General features: G+C 41.3%; 3 protein-coding genes across 6 annotated transcripts; 2 read left to right on the plus strand and 1 right to left on the minus strand.

Annotated features, from left to right (window-relative positions):
- Nucleotides 1-404: 404 nt before the first annotated feature.
- cldn35 (claudin 35) lies at nt 405-2,401 on the plus strand. The gene has a single exon (XM_068332762.1). The coding sequence runs from the start codon at nt 1,703-1,705 to the stop codon at nt 2,390-2,392; it is 690 nt and encodes a 229-aa protein (XP_068188863.1). The 5' UTR covers nt 405-1,702; the 3' UTR covers nt 2,393-2,401.
- Nucleotides 2,402-2,473: 72 nt separating this feature from the next.
- On the minus strand, nt 2,474-4,720 carry airim (AFG2 interacting ribosome maturation factor). Its single transcript, XM_068332763.1, has 4 exons — nt 4,277-4,720; nt 3,763-3,942; nt 3,559-3,677; nt 2,474-3,080 (listed from the first exon to the last, which is right to left on the minus strand). The coding sequence occupies exons 1-4, from the start codon at nt 4,543-4,545 to the stop codon at nt 3,040-3,042; spliced, it is 609 nt and encodes a 202-aa protein (XP_068188864.1). The 5' UTR covers nt 4,546-4,720; the 3' UTR covers nt 2,474-3,039.
- Nucleotides 4,721-4,831: 111 nt separating this feature from the next.
- cdca8 (cell division cycle associated 8) lies at nt 4,832-9,760 on the plus strand. Of its 4 annotated transcripts, none has more exons than XM_068333444.1 (11): nt 4,832-4,888; nt 5,184-5,359; nt 5,901-6,029; nt 6,332-6,372; nt 6,477-6,552; nt 6,653-6,720; nt 6,837-6,919; nt 7,256-7,354; nt 7,581-7,710; nt 8,962-9,048; nt 9,157-9,760. In XM_068333444.1, the coding sequence occupies exons 2-11, from the start codon at nt 5,269-5,271 to the stop codon at nt 9,190-9,192; spliced, it is 840 nt and encodes a 279-aa protein (XP_068189545.1). In that variant the 5' UTR covers nt 4,832-4,888; nt 5,184-5,268; the 3' UTR covers nt 9,193-9,760. The 4 variants fall into 4 exon arrangements, with proteins under 4 accessions (XP_068189545.1, XP_068189544.1, XP_068189548.1 ...); XM_068333443.1 differs by having other exon boundaries at nt 4,835-4,888; nt 5,267-5,359; XM_068333447.1 differs by having other exon boundaries at nt 4,836-4,874; nt 5,267-5,359.
- Nucleotides 9,761-19,027: the final 9,267 nt, after the last annotated feature.

A 19,027-nucleotide genomic window follows, 5' to 3' on the forward strand; every position in this document is an offset into this window, starting at 1 on the left:
GTGGAGGTAGAGAAGAAAGGAAACCTGAACCACAGATCTCGATAGCACGATATTTAATTCATTGGCACAATACTGCACCAAGGTTAAATGTAATGCAGATGGAGTGAGCGTGGCCTTGGTTAGAAGGAACATTGTCCGTCAGTTTTTTCTGTTGCATCCAGGATTTTACTGACTTTACATCTCTAACTTGATTTAACAACAAAATGATGACAATCACAATATGAGTCCTGCTATATTGGCCTGTCAAAATTTAAAATTGTTTATAAAATTTTAAACAATAACAATTAAACAAAAACCTTTCTCTTTCTACCCATGAGCTGTTTATTTCTAAAAGAAAAAATACTCAATGCCCTCTTTTGTGAGGTCCTTTTCACTGCAGACAAAAAAGGTGAAAGTCAAAAAGTGAAAGCTAGTTTTTGTGAAAGCTCCTTTAAAACACAAGCGGGTTGTGTGGAAGCACCGTGACGTGTGCAATCCTCATTGTAGAGGCCCCCCGTCATGTTGTCTTTGTGTTAACTGATCCGCATACGAACAGCTCTCCATCCTCATCTATCCCTCCCTCCTTTGTCTCACCCTCCCTCCTGCATTGCTGGGTTTATTTTCCTGGGGTTCAGCATTGGTCTCTCAGGTTTTACCCTCGATGGGCTATACCAAAGATGGGAGAGATTGAACTGATGCTGTATTTACTCAATAGTCAGAGCAGAGGACCCTGATTATTTTTTGTCCCCTTTTTGAGACCGAATGGACCCATTTAGGCTGTATTGCTTAAAAAAGAAAGCAGTTTGGGGAAAGGCGAAGCGAGTGGCAGCTGAATTCTGAAGTGGCTCATCGAGGCTTGGACCTCAACGTTGTTTATTGTCAGCCAAGAGACTCTTGAGTTGGAAACAGCAGCAGTATCTGACTACGAGTCGTGTTCCTCAGGATACCAGCGCTTTTCGTTATAAAGACCTTTCAAAACACGCTGAAACAAGCAACTGGAATAACCTCTTTGGACCGCAGGATGTTCGTTACATCTTTTCTGTGAGGGCAAATCATTACATTTCTGTCCACCAAGGGGTAAAATGCGATGCCATTTTTTATTCTGTGGAATCAAGGATAAGTATTTCGACCTTGCAGCAACAGGATATACACACAGCAGCACAAGAGGCCTTGAATCCAGTGTAAGGTAACACCAAACCAAGACTGTCACAGTGAAATACACAACATCATAACCAGTGGTCTTTCAGAAAACGTTCAAAGAGAAGTTCAGACTGATACTCTTTTTATCTGTAGAGTCTTGATTTTAGAGGATTGTTTTCAGATCAATCCTGTTTCTGTGGGCTGCCACAGGTGGCTGCACAGGTATCAGCTCCTCAATAATGCATTGACTCAAACTCTGGAATCAGAAGGAGCAAGTGTTCCAGTCTCTGACCCCTTTTTGAAAAGCAGATCACCATTTAGAGAAAATACATAATTACTTCCAGATAGTACGGTGAACTCAGGAGACATGGAACTAAAAAAAGTGAGCAGATGTTGAAGAGGAAAAGAAAAAGAGAAGAAAATGGATATAGATACGGTGACATTGGAGCAAAGACTATAGACAGCTTGATAAAGTAAACCGAAATACTTTTCAGACCAAAAAGAAGGTATATAAAGAAATAAAAAACTTTCCCAGAAGAGTCAAGGGTAGCAGACAAAGAAGGACCGCAGAAACGGAGTCATCATGGTGAACACTGGGATGCAGCTGATAAGCTTCACCTGTGCAGTGACTGGCTGGATCATGGCAATTGCAGTCACTGCCTTGCCTCAGTGGAAGGTCTCAGCCTTCATTGGCAGCAACATCCTGACCTCAGAGATCAAATGGGAAGGCATCTGGATGAACTGTATCTACCAGACCACTGGTCACATGCAGTGTAAGACGTATGACTCGATGCTGTCCTTGGCGCCGGACATCCAGGCCGCCCGTGCCCTCATGTGTCTCGCCATCTTCATGGGATGGCTCTCTTGCACCGTATCCTGCTGTGGTATGAAGTGCACCACGTGCGCTGGGGATGATCGCCGGGCGAAGGCAGGTATTGCACTCTCAGGTGGGGTTCTCTTCATTTTGACTGGCCTCTGCGTGCTCATTCCTGTTTCCTGGACTGCCAACACTGTCATCCAGGATTTCTATAACCCTAATGTGCCCTTGATGCACAAAAGAGAGCTGGGCCAGGCCATTTACCTGGGTTGGGCTGCTGCAGTTATTCTTATGATCAGTGGAGCCGTGTTGAGCAGTACCTGCCCCCTCATGGAGAGGGGTGGCAGGTACCGCAGGGGCTACATTGGCAGGAGTTTTGCCAATTCACCAGCCACAGCACCCGATCCCCCAAAACCCATCACATCTAACAGTCTACCATTAAAGGAGTATGTATAGAAAGAACTTCAGCGGGTGTGCAGGGAGGAAGCTAAGCAGTTGATGCTATTAACAACTCTTGAGCATTTGAACTGTTTATTTAAATATAACTATACATTTAACACACACACACACACACACACACACACACACACACACACACACACACACACACACACAGAGTATACCTCTTTGTAATGTCAGATTCATAAGCAGTTTTCACATCCTTTTTCTTCTACTGCATTGTGATTTGTGTTAGTGCCTGAAGAAAGCCTGTTATCTATATTTAAAAAATGAACAGCATTCACCAACATATCTATTTTGATGGCTTTTATGATGGCCTGTGTTGTGAAGATTGCGGTGATTTCTCCAGCAGTTATTCTCTGACAATGTTGTTACCTTGAGTGTACTTTCATGGAAAGTGTGAAATAAAACAATCTTCTTAACAGTGTTTGTCCTCCTGTGTACCAGTTGTTTTCAAATAATATTGGTTTAACTCACTGTAACCACCAGAGTGAACTTACTAATAATGCCGTGGAGTCTACAGACAAGCAGTTGAGGTCATTCCAGGAAAGACCCCACTCTCTTCCAGCATTTTACATTGAAATGTAGTCAGAATCCAAGGTGGGATCAAAGTTCTACTTCACCTCACAATCACTTTACTTCCTTTACTGGGACTGAACAAAGAAGGACACTTTGCATAGTGTGTCTGAAAGAATAGAGAGAGACAGTTAGTTCATCTACAAAGCTTTAACAGCAAATATAAGCAGCTGTATATAAAATATTTAGCTATTATAGAATTGGTCTAAAGTCATGTCAAATGTCACGTTGTGTGAAAATTAATATTTTGTGTACTTGAGCTAAGTCAGCCATGAGTACCATAGAAACATTAAAAAACAGCAATTTTTGACAAAATAGTTGTAATTCAAATGCATCACATAATATGCCAACTATCAAAAAACATGATAGTAAAAATTCCTTTTAGCCCACAAAAGCTTCCATGACTACATAGTTTGGACTATTATCAATGGTAAAATAGTTATGTAAGTGTGGATGAAAATGGTTTGTTAAACTATGATGAACTGTTTCAATCTTTGTAAAAATTACAATTTTAAAAATTGATTACAATGTTATTATCTGAACCTGAACAGGACAACTTCAGAATAAAGTTACAACTATCATGACACCTGTGATGTGATCATCTGCACCAGGAGATTCCAAAGATTTCCATCTGTTGGGAGCAGACTCCAGTAGGGAAACATCATTTGATCTCAATGTTTGAAGCAGAGTCTTTCTCCTCAGAAATATAAACATGTCAGTTGAGGAAGAATGAAAAAGATCCTGAACACGATGTCCATCCAACCCAAAGCATGCATAAACCGAAAGGATACTGCTGTCGATAGTGACGCTCAGCATCCTGCAGCCACTCCAGCATGTCAGAGAGTGATGGGGTGGCGGCGGAGCGCTCAGTCACAGTGATCAGATCCAGATTGTCTTTATTCTGATCAAAGAGCTGGATGACTGCAGAGACCTGGTTACTGATGGAATCTCTGACAGACTCTAGAGAAGACCTGAGGGAAAGAAGGATCGTAGATGGACTAATGAACTGCTGAGGTGCCATGCAATGTGCAAAATATTTTTCAAACGTCATTTCTAGTAGCATTGTGCTAATACAGAGCAAATGTATCCATAAAAGTGTTTGTGAAGGCAGTATCATAAAATAAATTTAAAAAAAACCATACAAATCCTATTTATTTCTAGGGCTCTGGACACTGCATTGTTGTTTTCACTAATGATCACAAACAAGCACATCTCCTCGTTCAGTTGTGTTGCCTGCAATTTTTAAGTCTCCCTGAAAGATTAGGAACAATAAAGGAGAGACAGTCTGATAACAGAGTTACTTACATCTTCTCGTTGAGTTTACCCAGTACTGTATCCGTAGCCTGTGATATTTTGAAGCGCAGTCGTTCCTCCAGGTCTGGAAAGTCTCTGAGCGGTGTGTTGGAAAGTTGGATGTTGGAAAGCGCCCTTGACTGCTCCGCCAAATTCCCGAGAGCCACCATCAGGGAACTACAATCAGCCAACACATTAGTCCATAGTTTTTGATTGTTTTCAAGGCTCTGGAAGCCTCTCCTCAGCGCTTGATGAAATGAAAGTAGTGCAGGCGTGGACATTTGGAATGCATATTATGGATAAAACCTGAGCATGAAATCAAGGTCGAGTGTGTGCAACAACTTTAGAATATGTTAAAATTATTTAGCTGAAAATGTATCTCCCCCTCTAAGCCGATTTCTGTGACTGTAAAATGTGGTAACTTCAGCTACTAAGAACAGCACATCGCCTCCATGTTGCAGGGACCCACTTCCTGTTTCCTGATGTCAATAATGACGTTTAGTGCTATAATAGGTCGATGGTCTCACGTTGTGATTGGTTGAATAAGAACGTAGCCACTCCTCGCGCAAAAATTTGAAAACGGCTTCGTGAAAGAAGGTTTCCGTAAAAGGTCAATACAATCAGGTAAAATATGTTTATAAAAAGTGTTTCGCCACGACTGTAATATTTAAAAAGAATGTTTGTCAGTGTAAATAAAACGGATATGGCGAGGGCGAGCTAATGATGTGGCTAACTGTCGCAGAACTAGTGATGTTAGCTGTAGCGTGCTAACATTATTTAGCTTCTTTGTAGGTAAATTGTAAACGCTGAATGTTGTGTGGAAACGTTTTTAAAAAATATATATTTACGTATATATGGTAACGATCGTATGTTTCGGTGTTAACAGGAGCTCACCAAAGTCACTTTCTTGGCTCAACAGACAAAGAAGCAGCCACAAAGCTACACGGTGTAATTTGTTGATGTTCCTGTGAACTGACGTATGAACATTACCTGTTCATCCAGACATGGCTCCCAGGAAAAGGACCACCAGGCAGCGGAAGAATGACCCCAAGACGGCAAAACTGGAGGCTTTCCTGCAAGATTTCGACAGCGAGGGTGATTATATTCTACCTGTTATGAAGAGACCGTATTTTTCCGTGCTTCAGTTTTTGTTACTTCGGTGGTCCATATGTCTGATTTTATGCCTTTGTGAAGATTTAGTTATTCTTGATTTTTTGTTCCTCTCACGTATAATAAGATCAGCCAATGAGAGCCCCATCATCAGATGGTGACGAGGAAATGCACACACAAGGGGCCTTTAGGCTTGTGGAGGGGGTTGGTGCCTTGCTCAGGGGCACCTCAGCAGCGCTCAGGAGTGTGAGCTGGCACCTCCCACTGCCAGCTCACACTCCAAGAGTGAATGGTCGGGAGCTGGAATCGAACCGATGATGTTGCGTCATTGGACGACCCGCTCTGCCGGCTGAGCGACTGCCGCCGCATCAACATTCATTGTTTACTCGAGTTCCAATGTTGCATCTCACTCACTAGCAGCAAATTCTGTGTATTCAGAAATCTAACTATTGTTATATTAACTTGGTTGTATTAACCCCCCCCCCCCCTTTAAAACTGAGTTGTATTACTGTATATGTTTTCACAGTGGAAACCAGAGTGGTACGAATGAAAGAGAAGATCAACCGGTTGCTGAAAGATGTTGATAGCAGCTACAATTTGTCACTCATCAAGCTCCCCAAACTTGTCAGGCAAATGCCCTGGTTGGAACACTGCAGTAAGTGGACACACACATTCTCACATTCATCAAATGAAACTCAAACTCCATAAATGTTGTGGGAAACATTACAACATGCTCAAGGTTTTAAAGTGCCATAAACATTTAACACATCATTATTTACTTCATTTTAAATAAAATAAAATTTGTACTGTATCTTTTTCTTACTTTCATAACTTCTGAAAAAGTAGCCACACTTGTAAAACAGACATAAAACAGACTGTTTCCATGTATAAAGTACAGCTATGCATAAAACTGAATCATTCAATAATTCATAAAATTCTGTACTTGTTACTCTGTAGAATCTGAAAAACCAAAGTCACCAGAAGTAGATAATGTTAAGGTAAGTTTAGAGTCTTTTTCTCTCACAGCATGAGTTACAGCGTGTAGAATGTTTTTCTGTCTCTTGAGTTCTTGCTCAATGTGTCTTCTGTTCAATATTCACAGAGAGAAGAGGAAGCTGCTATAGTGGACAGTGTGATGGCAGAGGACCATGCAGTGCTTTTGAAATCTGTCAAGAAAAGTATGTTATGTCTAGTGTTTGTCCAGAGTTGTTCTTTCCTGTCAGGAATTAAATGTGTACAAAATTGGTTGCATTGTGTTTATTTTTCCTCCCATACCAGCGTCAAAGAAAAAGGGCGGAGTCAGATCGGGTTCAGAGGATGAAAACATCCCGAGCACACTAAGAAAGGTAATGGACTTTGGTTCAAGCTTGTATGAGGAGATCAAAACACCTCCAATTGTCTGAGACCTGTCATTGATCAAGAACGTATGTGAAATCAGTTTATTTGCTTATTCCTGATTTAGGCAAGACCAACAAGGAAACCTCCAACTACTTCTAAAAGGGCAAAGGCACTGTCAGTCAGCAAGCAGAACTCCTCCATCAGACGGTCAGACCATCCATTTATGCTGTCTGTCTTGATTTCATGCCATCCTTGTTTCATTGTTCTGTTGAAAGGATCAGGAATTCTTCTGATATGGACAATAATAATGATTAAACTAATAAATAAAAATAATTATTATAATAGTTAAAATATTAGTAAGTAGCCAAGCCTACACACTATAAGTCCAATACCTGCAGCCTGCTTCTCCCCAGGAGAGTCCAATGGATCTGTATACATAGCCAGGGATCAAAAAATTAATTTGACTTTAACCCAAATTGAGTTAGTGGCATCAGGTTCAGGAGGCCAGTTGAACGTCATATTAACTCATCTGTCTAAATTCAGATCATCCAGGAAGCCGTTGGTCACTCCTGCAAGGAATATGCTGGATTCTTCTTTGCTGATGGGCGCCACCCCCCTTATCACCCCACGCTTCGACCCAAGGTAAGAATAGTTACAGCCGAGAGAAAGGATATCTCATTTTCTGTCACCTGATGCAGCATTTGTTATTTATGGTTTTTGTAACAATTGAGCTTTAGTACTGTAATGGGTGTTAAATGTCTCCACCCTACTTTCTTGGTTCGTGTTTTTTTTCTCTTTTGAATTGGACAAATTGTCCATAGGGAAGCAATATTGACATCACCATACATTCTGTACTGTATTTTCTCAGACTTCCTAAGACCCCTGCCGTGAGAGTTCCTCGACACAAAGAGAGGGTCTACAGCATTTCGGTCAATGGTTCTCCCATTGCAGCAGGAAGTGAGGACATTGTCATCAACATTCCCAGCGGCAACGGAGAGGTGAGTGTGCAGTTAGCTGGGCTCTGATCCGCGATCTTACAGAACGGTATTTTTGTTATGTCATACATCAGCTCTTTACAGGAGCAAATGTTACACTGTCATTCTGCCAAACTGTCCCTTAATGAAAGTAAGAAGACACAATAAGAGGGCGTTGTTGGTAATTAGCTAAACTCCTGCCTGATTTAGAATTTAGGGCTTCCATCAGCAGCCAGTTGCCCCTTTGTCACCAGAATAGCATCATACTTCAGGTGAGACAGAGAATCACCTTTTACTGCTGACCCGTACTTCTGCTGGTTTAGCCCCTTTCAGCTGTACACATAGTTTGTTTCTGTTGTTTCATCATGACTACCAATGGAGTCTTAACAAATGACTTACTACTACATGCTGGATCACTGCATGTTTTAGTATTAAATTCAAAAGTAGTTAGAACTGAAGTGCAGTGTCACTATTGATACGATAAGTCCTCTATTCCATTCACACTGGCAGATCTTCAGAATGTTGCAGAACAACACATTTCAAGCAGCCGCAAGTCCAAAATTTGTTTGAATGCCAGTCCCTTTTTCTGAACAGGGATTTACACATCATCTCTCTTTTTAGGCTGGAAAACTTACATAGAGTTGTCTAAAATCACTCTGGGGAAGCATGCTGGGAAGAAATCAAGATCGTCTTCAAATTTATGAGATTTTATTTATTTATTTATTTTTTGAGAAAACTGCCAATAACGTCTAGCTCTCAGTCCAGCCGACAGAATGGGACTGGAGTGTGTCTTATTGGTAACTGAACATGACAGTACTTTGGAACTGGGAGTATTTCTGTGTACAGTACTCCCTCACTTATTTGTGTTTTAAGATGCATTGGCTTCACTACATCACATATTTTTAGTAGGTAGTCACGTGATACCATACGCCCCTGCTATTGGCTGACAGCATTAGTGTGTGCGCTGCGTTCCAACTCACGGTTCGTCCTGCAACTCTTTTTTAATACAAAGTGCTTTAATAGTGTGGGGAAAGGTAATACAGATATAAGGTGGTTTAATTTCAGTATGGGGAGGGTTCATAAGCATTTAAATTACCGTAAATAATATAATAAATGGTTACTATATTGCAGAATTTTGTTTTTCACGTGTGGTCCTGGAACACATTAACCGCAAGTAACGAGGGATTACTGTATATTTATTTAGCATAAGAACAATGTGTTAGACTTTATTGTTGTGATTTGGCTGATTCACTGATGTCTGATGTATTGATCCAGAGTGTTCAGCTGTTGGCCAGCCAGATGGACAAGGTGGACCTATCACTCCTAGATGAAACTGCTCTGAAGAGTATTCGACTGCTGCAGGTATTTCCACCCTGTCCGTGGGACTACATGTCTGTGAAATCATTGATTAGGTGTGAAACATTTATAAATGATTTTATTCTCACCATTATTTTTTATTCCTCCTGACAGAATCGTCTCACGGATCTGTGCGGGATATCGGAGTGACAGACATGCTGTTGAGTTGTACATTACCTATAAGAAATGTTATCTTTATTTTAAGGCTAGATACACTCTAGGGCACACATTTTGTGAGTGTTTTTCCTCAGTGGACATACAGTAGTTTTCTTCAAGTCAGTTTTATTGGAAGTTGTTAAATTTATAAACATCGATTAAAATCCGTTTTATGATTTGCTGTTTTACTTACCTTGCCAAAATTCTCCAGTTAAACACTTTAATTCATTTTCTGTTATTTTTGCATGGGGATTTTCCGCTACCTGTGCAGCATTAGGTTTAGTGTCTGTCATTTTAGAGCTGTTCGTGTTTTACTCTTGTTTATGAGATAAACATATAAAATCTCTATTTTACTTGTAAACATGCCTTGAAAGACTTCCAAGATTATTGGCAGAGCCGTTTTCTGCCAATATTTTACATTGTCATGTTCCTTTTGTTTAATTTTCATCGCTGTATTTTCAACAGAGCCTCTGTTTCCACGAATCAGCTTGCTGTTATAGTATTGATCCAAATTTGTTTCATGTACATATGTCCTTTATCTGCCTTCGCAGATCTGATAAAGTTTTACCACAGCTCTAAATGTGTCGATGTGATTTCTTTGTAACTAGAAAGCGCTTTAATACTGAATTAGTAGTTTCATCACCACAATATTGCTTTTTTGTTTTAGCAATAACTTCAGTGCTTTGTGGAACTGAGAATCTCGTGGACAAAACCATTTTTATTAAACTGTGTCTTTGCAATAGGACCAGTAGATGGCAGCATTTCACCTTGGAACTTTGCTCGTGCGCTGCCGCAAGAACCTTGGAACAGAAATTGGAATGAAGTCGGTTTGAGTGCTTGAGTCTTCCGCTCTTCACAATTTAGTCTTCTTGTTCCCTCAAAGAGCCTTAAACCTCAAACCTCACTGTACAGATGGGCTTTGTTGGGTTTACAAACACAAGCAGGGAAGGAAAGTGGCTGCAGTGACGCCACAAGAGTTGTGTGAACTGGTAAAGGCTTTGATTTTGCCTGTATAAGAAGTTTCTCTTGTCCTTCTGGTGACTTTGTCTATACATTACTGGGTCATGTGATGTAATATTGGAAAGATGTGGCAGCCTGTCCTGCTCCCTGGCACAGACACCTACACTCTGACCTTCGGGATGTCAGAACGCAGTCAATTAGAAGCTTGTTAAGCTCCGTTAGCCCTGATGAGCTTGTTAGTGCCTCCACCTGGGATGGTGAACTAGGTCAGACTGGTCCTCACCTTAGGCCCATGCCGACATGCGGAACTCTTTGGTATTCCTGCTGGATTGTCATGCATCATATGCTACCAAGTCACAGCATGAGAGGTCTGTGCCCCCAGCTCAAAACAGTCCTGATTCCTTCCATCTGCATCTTTCTTAAGCACTTTATCATCCGCTGTCTGTGGATCAGACTGTCTTGCGGAGGTAAAAACCAAAGTCTTCATCCCTGCAAGCGACAGATGTTGTGGTCAGCGGTGCATGCATTTCAGTTCCCTCGTTAGCGGAGTACTGAGCCCTTGTGCACCTGCTCTACATATATAAGTTTCCTAGTTTTGCCTCTGAATGGATAGGATCCTTTTTTTTTTTTATTCTCTAGGTGGGTGGAAAATTGCCATTTTCCACGGATGGCTTGGTTTTCAGTAAGCACGCAGGCAGTGGTGCAGTGACAGGTGCTGTATGAATGGGGTGGATTTTGAGGTCACAGAGCAACACTGCTACATAAATCATCTGCTGAGATGCTCAGGATGAGGGACTGGAACCTGAGATAGTGAGAGAGACACTACAGAGATACTTCCACCAGTAAGCAGTTTGTGTTTGCATCCCTTCTGTGCAGCTTTATAGTCACTCATTCTAGAAGTCATTCCTTAAAATCTTTGCAATACATCAAATGGTCATGCGTAGGCCAAATGTGATAGGGGTTGCTCTGAGTAATAAAATCAGTACTAAAGAGATTTGGTCTCTCTGTTCATTGTCTTACTTTCCCCATCAAACTCATTTCCAGATGCAGTTAAAAGTCTGCACAGCTATCGTTATTGATGGTTCGATTCAATGATACAGTGACAGGAGACCTACAGCATCTGCCTTCTGGAAGTCCTGTGGGGGGTATAGTGTCTCAGTTATTGTGTCAACTGTGGAGAGTGTCCACTTTGGGGAACCCAGAATTGTCTCTGTTCTTTGCAGATGATGTGGTTTTGTTAGCTTCATCAGTCTTTGTAGCGAGAGTGGAGTGTGAGATGGACAGGTGGTTGGTTGCTGGCTATTTGACTGTCGTTGAGAAGAGGGAGTTCGACCAGAAGACAAAGATCTTGACTGATGAGTTGATCTTACGCTCACATCTTCACGTACGTTCATGAGATATGGGATCGTCATATTAACTCATCTGTCAAATGACCAGAATGAGCTTCCTAGAGTGTCTGGACTCAACCTCAGACTGTGAGGAGCATGACCATCTGGAGGAAGCTTGGAGAAGAGACGCTACTCTTTCATGTTTGAATGGAGCCTCCAGGTTGCCTGTCTGGATTTTTTTGCGGCACGTGTAACCGGGAGGAAGGTTAAGGTTAGGTAAGGCAGGGTAGAACCAGTCACTGGAGGGAATAAATATATCCTGGAAACACCAAAGGGATGTGGGATATCCAGTTCAGCCAGCTGCCATCTTGACTCTCTATCAGATGACGAAAATAGATGGATGGATACATTTGATTTAGGTAAAAGGTGCTGGAGATGCTCTAAAAATGTGACATAAAAAGTAGTCGATTATATATCTAACAGAATAATGAACAGAACAGTTTAACTGTAGCTCCCCCCAGCACTTCTTGAAACTTCACTCCATTGTTCCACAGTAACCCCACCCCTACCAATCCTTTCTCTAAAACCTTAACCCCACTCTTTCACTGCATAGCCTTACCCTCCCTCACATTCTCATTTTGCATTCTAAAAATCTGTTATCATTAACTCCAGTCTGATGCAATAATGTGACATATTTCTCAATAAAGCTGTTCTCTCCCCAAACTGCTGGGGCCATTGGTTAAATGAGCCCCCAGACCTGGGGAGCCTGCCAAAATTCCTACCAAGATGAATGAACCAGGCAGCGTTCTCCTCGAGAAATTAATTCTCTGGTGCACTGTGGCCTCCTATGTATCCCATCCGTCAAGTGCACCACTAATCGATTTATTCACAAGCCCACACCTCTGTTTGTCATTGTCTCTCATTCAGTTCACACGGAGCCAACCAGGGGTGGAGACTCATTCTTTGCTGAGATGTTTTGACAGCACAAACTAAAAAAATGTCATGGAATGCTTTGTTCCGTCCGCTTTGGTGAAGGAGAGTTAGCAGGACACAGGCTGATGGCAAAGTGAAATGGCACATGGAAGAGTTAAATGGGACTGAACGGTCCCCATATGATGCTTTCTGGGCATGTGTTCATCTGGTAGCCAGCAGGGTCCTGATGGCGTTTTGATGGGCGACCCCTCTGTCATTCAGGCACCTTTGATGATGGGTAGGGTTGAGAGGTACATCTGCTGCCAAAAAAAAATAAAAAATCCTATGAAAATTAGACTCTGAGTGTAACAGGCTGCTTCGGGTAGAGGCATGAGGTTAATGCAGTTTGCTGATTGAACAGAAACAACCTTGAAGAAGCTCCTCGATGGTCCTGAAGTCCAGACATGATTGACAGACATAATGGTGTTTATTTGCACTGGGTCATGTGAATATAAATTATCTTAATCTGTGTCAGGTTTGGGCAGATGGCGAGAAATGTGAGTTCATGGGGAAAACCATGAAAAAAAAAGACAAGGATTTAATTTTTTTCCTAATTCTGAGGGTGGAGTTAATGCTGTAAGCAGGTTAAAACATCTTGAAAGTCTTTACTTGTGACTGATCTTCACAAGTAAAGCTGAAATGTCAGAATGCAAAAGACATGAAAAGCAGTTAGACTGCCATTTGATTTAACAAAATTATATTCAAGGTGTGTGTATTCTAGTAATAGTAGTAGTGTAAGAAGTGACAGCTCTTAAAATGATAAGACAGTAGGACAGTGGCAGCTATTAATGTTAATGAAATTTCTGTTTGGTCCTGTTGCACTTGACTTTCAGAAGTTGGAAGGCGGCTGACACCCCTCTGTTATTGAACAGAATTGAGTATTTAATTTTACAGAACGACTCTGTAAAAGGTGCTGAAGCTGTTTGTAGGATTGACTTTGCAAGGTTGACATGTTTACATTCTCAGATTCCTCAAGTATTTCCTGGGTCACCGGCAGGAGTTTAATGGTATTTTCTTGTTTATTGGACGCTGAAGCTGGATATTTTATACACTGTTCCCGTGTCGATGCATACCAATGAGCAGCGTCTCTGATAGGGTAAATAAAAAGTAGAAACTCTTTTGTTAGAGGTGATAAAGTGAGCTTTGTGCTGTCATTCATTCCTATGCTGGACATAGCCCGGGAAGGATGAAATCAAGCCTTTCTTATTTGGTTAGATGATTATGAGATGCAAATACCAGGAAAATCGGCCATGCAGGGAAAGAATGAAGTGCAGTCTCACCCCATTCATTACCTCCTTCAAAGATAGAAAAGTGACCATAAAATGAGCAGCGGAGCAATGACCAGGATTGCCTTTGAGAAACAATTAATGCCTCATTGCAATACTCCCCAGCCTCTGGGAAAAAAACCCCACATCTCCTGTATGGTCCACAATTGATGTTTGGTTTACTAGCTCCTCTGTCTAAAGCAGACCTTCAATAAACTGTATCACGCTATTTGTGAGAGTAATACAGCCCAGTGCGGTCCTCAATTAGGTTTAAATGACACAGCAAATTGGAAAATTAGGAGGAGAGGGAAGGATAATGTGCTCCAAAACAGACTAAAACCAATTCATTAGGAGACCAAGAAGGAGACAAAGGGTCCGTCTCTGCCCTCCAGCAAAAAAAACAAAAACAAAACACTTTTAAGTTTAGATGCCTTACTGTTCACCTTGTCATACTTTTGTAAGTTGAACTCATCAGTCTCACAAATAAATGCACAATAACTTCTGATTGTTGTGTTTGAGCTAAAGTTGCTTCACTAAGAAACTTCCCAGCAGCAGGGGTAGGCCTTTGATGACATGTTAACCACCAACATAATTTGCGAAATGTTTCTTTTTTTTTTTTTTTAGCTGTGTCAGGGGTCATAGTCCTTTACTTTGGGATGATGATGCTGGTCTGTGATGTAAACGATTTACCACTTTGGTCCAGACTGTCAATCAACATCCTAAGGATTCTTGTGAAACTTTGTGCAGATATTCATGTTCATGGGGGATATGTTTATTCAGTACAGAACTTTAAAAAAACATGAACCTCATCAGTGCTCATTAACATTTGCAGTACAGCGCGCCCTCTTTCCTGGCGGTTAATGCGTTCCAGGAAACACAAGAATTTAACAAATTCCGCGATAGAACAACAAACTATTTATATCTTATTATTTATGGTAATTTAAACGTTTAGGAACCCTCCCCATACTGATATTAAACCACCTTCTATCTGTATTACCTTTTCCCACACTCTTATCGTCTGTTTAAAGCACTTTTATGGCTCACGTAAGTCCGAGACTCACGGAACATAACGCACTTCCGGATGCCGTCAGCCAATAGAATGCGGGTACGGTATCACGTGACTGCCTACCAAAAATCCGTGATGAGGTGAAGTCGCAAGTGTTGATGCGCGAATGCGTGAGGGCGCACTGTATTTCAAAATAGATGGACATATTCTCAAAAAGGAAGGATGAAAGATTTTGCTGTGATTCCAAAGAAAGATTCTAACATTTGTTTATGATAACAATTCAAAAATAATAATTATTCCCTTTTTTTTTAACAGTGAAATGAGTCTTCAGTGAATAGTCAGTCCATTGTCCCGCCTCACTACAGCTTGGCACTCTTGTATTTGAGAGAGATAGTATGTGCAGCATTTGGACAGTGTGAAAACAGACAAAAAAGCCAAGCTGACAGCTTCCTATTGAGTTTTTGGAGCACTCAGTGGTATTTTCACAGACGGACTAGTGAACGGAGCTGAGCTGACACTCTGTGTTAGTACAGGTTTCAAGTCTCATTGCAGGAATAATTCCACACATTTAGATTCTACAGATATTCAAAGACAAATCAAAGTGTTGAGGTTGACTCAAATTGTTTCTTTCACCTCAAACTTGATATCTTTGCACAGCTGTGGGCCTTCAACTACTCTCCTGTGTATCATTTTATGGGATGTGCTTACAGCCCATATGCCTCACCTTTATAAACCATATATAGTGTGTACTGACACCTGTTTTTAAACTACCAACTGCAAGATAGCCAAGAAAAAAAAGACACTCTCCTTACGCTGTGTTGTGTTTACATGCTGGACATGTATTAGACGTATCTCCTCTCCAGGTTTGTGCATGAGAGTTTGGGTAAAAGCAATGAAGCAGTGCTTTCAACACACCAAAATCTTGATTATTGGATCATCAGAGAAACTCCTTCCTCTCCTGGATTCACAGCAGCAAATAGTAGTTAAAATAAGTTAGAGGATGAATTAATCTTTATTTCCAGACTCCTTTTATTAGATGCAGGGGTGCGCGATATGATTAGGGGGAGGGTCTGCTTCATGATCTGCTGCACAATGGGCCTGTTCCCCACATTTCAGGATATATGACATGACAGTCTCTCTTCTGAGACGACAGAAGGATATAAGTTGGTAATTAATATTCCTTTTTATCATTAAAATGGGGAAGCAAATTTTCTAACAAGATTTATGGAGCAAATATAATTTAAAGTAAAAATAAGTGAGGCTTGAATAAACTGTTGAACTGAAACTTTAATCGTACGGCACATATTGTTCTCAGTTATTGGACATATTAGTGGAGGCAGCAATGAAGCCTGGGTAGTTTCCTCAGCCTTTAGTGTAGCCACAGGATAAACCAATCAGGGCAGGTAATTAAAAAAGGCTGAAAAGCACACAGGGATCTCTGACACTGGTGAGACAGGTGAGAAACAAATTAAAACAGTAAACATGGAACATGCAACAAAGTCAGATTCAAATCTGGTACTGTATGCTTAAATTAGTCAGCACTCCATGAATTCACAGCTGAACGCAGGAAATAAGGCTGGTGTAGGTTGATCCAGAGCACTGAAAACACAGAGCTGAAAAACTGCTTAACAGGCCGAGGAACGGATCAGAACTGGATGATAATGATAATAAAATTACATCATGTCATGTGACAGAACAAAAATACTGCTGCTCTAAAATGTGTCTTAGTGAAGGCCACATTATTTTCATTCACTGCTGAACTCCACATTATTAATCTGCCATTTTTTTTAGTACTGTGATGTAATTATAGTGAAACTGAACACTTTAAAATTGTTTAAAATGAAAATCCTACAAACAGGAGTGGGTCCAAATCAAAAGTTAAAAACACCTTCCTGTCTAACTTAAGTACTGATGCTAGAAGGTTTGTGACAATGTGAAGCATTGGAAATTCTGTCATTATCTGTGGACCTCCACATTGATAGAAAGTCAATTGTTTTAGCATTACACACACACACACACACACACACTCACACACACACACACACACACACACACACACACACACACACACACACACACACACACACACACACACACACACACACACACACACACACACACACACACACACACACACAAATCCGCGAGTGAAAATAAACTGTTGGCCCATCACTCTGCTGATGCGTCTGTAGTTTTACAGCTGAGGAGTGTATGAGAAAAAAAGAAGAAGTAAAATGCTGACCTCGCTGTACTCAACACCGGTGTGCTGTTAGCAGAAAGCCCTGTTCCTCTGTCATGCATCACAGAGCTGTCGACCTTCAGACCTCACATCCGCCGGCTTGGTTGCAAAAATGTGTGAAATGGTTTCATGCACTCGACCCTCAAGTCTCAGGTAGCAGGTGTCCATTTCCTGCCTGCTTTTCAAAACAAAGAAGAAAAAAAAAACAGAAAAGAAAAGGAAACACACACACACACGCACGCACGCACGCACGCACGCACGCACACACACACACACACACACACACACACACACACACACACACTAAAGACTCAAGACAAGCACATCACTCCTGGTAAACTGCTGACTTGCTGAGTTTTGCCCCCCCTCAAGCATAATCAGTTCTTCACATTAACAGTGATGGGTGTATTAATTAATAGTTTTCTTCTTCGTGGCCTCTAAGGACAGCCGCTGCTGATGGATCTGATTACCATCAGCATCCCAAATGAGTGAACCAATTAATTTAAAACCAGGCTTCAAACAATATTTTAACACATGCAGCCGTGCACAGCTCTTGTTTCTGTCGTCTCTCACGTGTATGCCTGCTGTTACTTTAGAAACCAAACAGCTACAGATTCTGGTGATGGAAAAACATGTTTAAATTACAGCTACGCAGCTTTTCAAACTGACAAAGCGAGGCTGCAGGGCGGTTGTACCTGCCAAGAGCTTCAGTAATATAGCAGCTCTTTCACATAGATTATTACTTTTATCTGGCCAAAAGACCCCGTCTCTATTTCCCTTGTTCTCCTTTCACAAGAACCGACAGCTGACATGGCTGACTCCGTGTTAAACAAGTTTTAGATCCTTGCAGCTGAGCCCAAAAGACTAAAAACAAGTTAAAATTACTTTTTCCCCCCACTCCAATTTAGCTTTGGGGAAAATGGGTTGTGTAGAGCACTGATGTGATTTAAATTGACTGAGGATTGCGTGGTCTCAGGTGTCTCCCTCTACGAGATGGCTCATCCTTCTGCCTCAGCTCTGTAAATGCATTCTACAGCTGAATCTATTAACATGTGTTTTTGTCTTTTTTTAGTGGAACATGCTCTCAAATCTCAAACATCACATTATAGTTAAATTATTAATAAAGCACACCTCTATTCTCTGCCACTCCTTTAATAAAAGACGGTATTATAGTCATATGCACTATCATACAGTTGTCAGCAAATATATCATCCAATAAATACATCTCAGGGTAGCAAAACATCTCCCTGCCTGCCTGTTCACTGAAACCTGTTGTTTATCTATTGGGCAGCTGCTTTTGCAGAAATTAATGCTGCAACCGTTCAGCCCTGACTGCTGTTTCCCAGATGTACAGCAAAGTTTATGACTTGAGATAAAAAAAAAGAAAGAAGCAACATTGCACACAACATGTGCAGTAAAATCGATTTCTATCCAGGAAAGAACAGTTTCGCAATTCAAAGCACAGAGAACATCTAATGCCTTCATTTAGCTGTCCACATCATGCAGTTGTCTGACACTGTGTAGTTGTGTAGCCGTATTCCCCCTATATATGTTTAATCTTCGGAGTGATGCAGTGTGACGTAGGCCTGAGATTACTGAGAGAATGTAATGAGTGATGGATTACAAAAATGGAAAGTACAAAAGCCTCAGGAGACAGCGATGCAAATAAATTACTTACCCAACATACATTTATGCAAAAACTATGAAAGTATGTCACATATGTAAAGTGTGTGATGAAGAAAATAGCACTGGTATACAAAAGTTGTGATGTGCCTATAAATATCTGATTATAAATGCATGCTGCAGGGCGGCACGGTGGTGCAGCTGCCACCTCACAGCAAGACGGCTCCGACTACGAGTTCTGTTTTGAGTGGACTTTGTGTGTTCTCCCCATGTCGGCGTGGGGTTTCTCCAGGTGCTTGTTAATAGGTGTCAGAGTGTGCGTGAGTGGTTGTTCATCTTTTGTGTGGTTCAGCAATGTGCTGGCAACGTGTCAGGAGCGTCTCCCAGTCTCATGCCCGGAAGTCTGCTGGGATAGGCTCCAGCAACCCCTGTGACC

The sequence above is a fragment of the Antennarius striatus genome, chromosome 14, assembly GCF_040054535.1.
Source record: "Antennarius striatus isolate MH-2024 chromosome 14, ASM4005453v1, whole genome shotgun sequence".
Lineage (NCBI taxonomy): Eukaryota > Metazoa > Chordata > Actinopteri > Lophiiformes > Antennariidae > Antennarius > Antennarius striatus.

What these genes read in the sequence shown, in the direction of transcription:
- cldn35 (XM_068332762.1), top strand. Translation starts at nt 1,703, where the DNA reads ATGGTGAACACTGGGATGCAGCTGATAAGCTTCACCTGTGCAGTGACT.
- airim (XM_068332763.1), bottom strand. Translation starts at nt 4,545, where the DNA reads ATGTCCACGCCTGCACTACTTTCATTTCATCAAGCGCTGAGGAGAGGC. An exon ending in GGTAAACTCAACGAGAAGAT is followed by an intron (nt 3,943 to 4,276) that starts GTAAGTAACTCT and finishes TCTTTCCCTCAG; the next exon opens with GTCTTCTCTAGAGTCTGTCA. An exon ending in TGCAGATGATCACATCACAG is followed by an intron (nt 3,081 to 3,558) that starts GTGTCATGATAG and finishes CTATTCTTTCAG; the next exon opens with ACACACTATGCAAAGTGTCC.
- cdca8 (XM_068333444.1), top strand. Translation starts at nt 5,269, where the DNA reads ATGGCTCCCAGGAAAAGGACCACCAGGCAGCGGAAGAATGACCCCAAG. An exon ending in GCCCTGGTTGGAACACTGCA is followed by an intron (nt 6,030 to 6,331) that starts GTAAGTGGACAC and finishes GTTACTCTGTAG; the next exon opens with AATCTGAAAAACCAAAGTCA. An exon ending in ACCCCACGCTTCGACCCAAG is followed by an intron (nt 7,355 to 7,580) that starts GTAAGAATAGTT and finishes GTATTTTCTCAG; the next exon opens with ACTTCCTAAGACCCCTGCCG.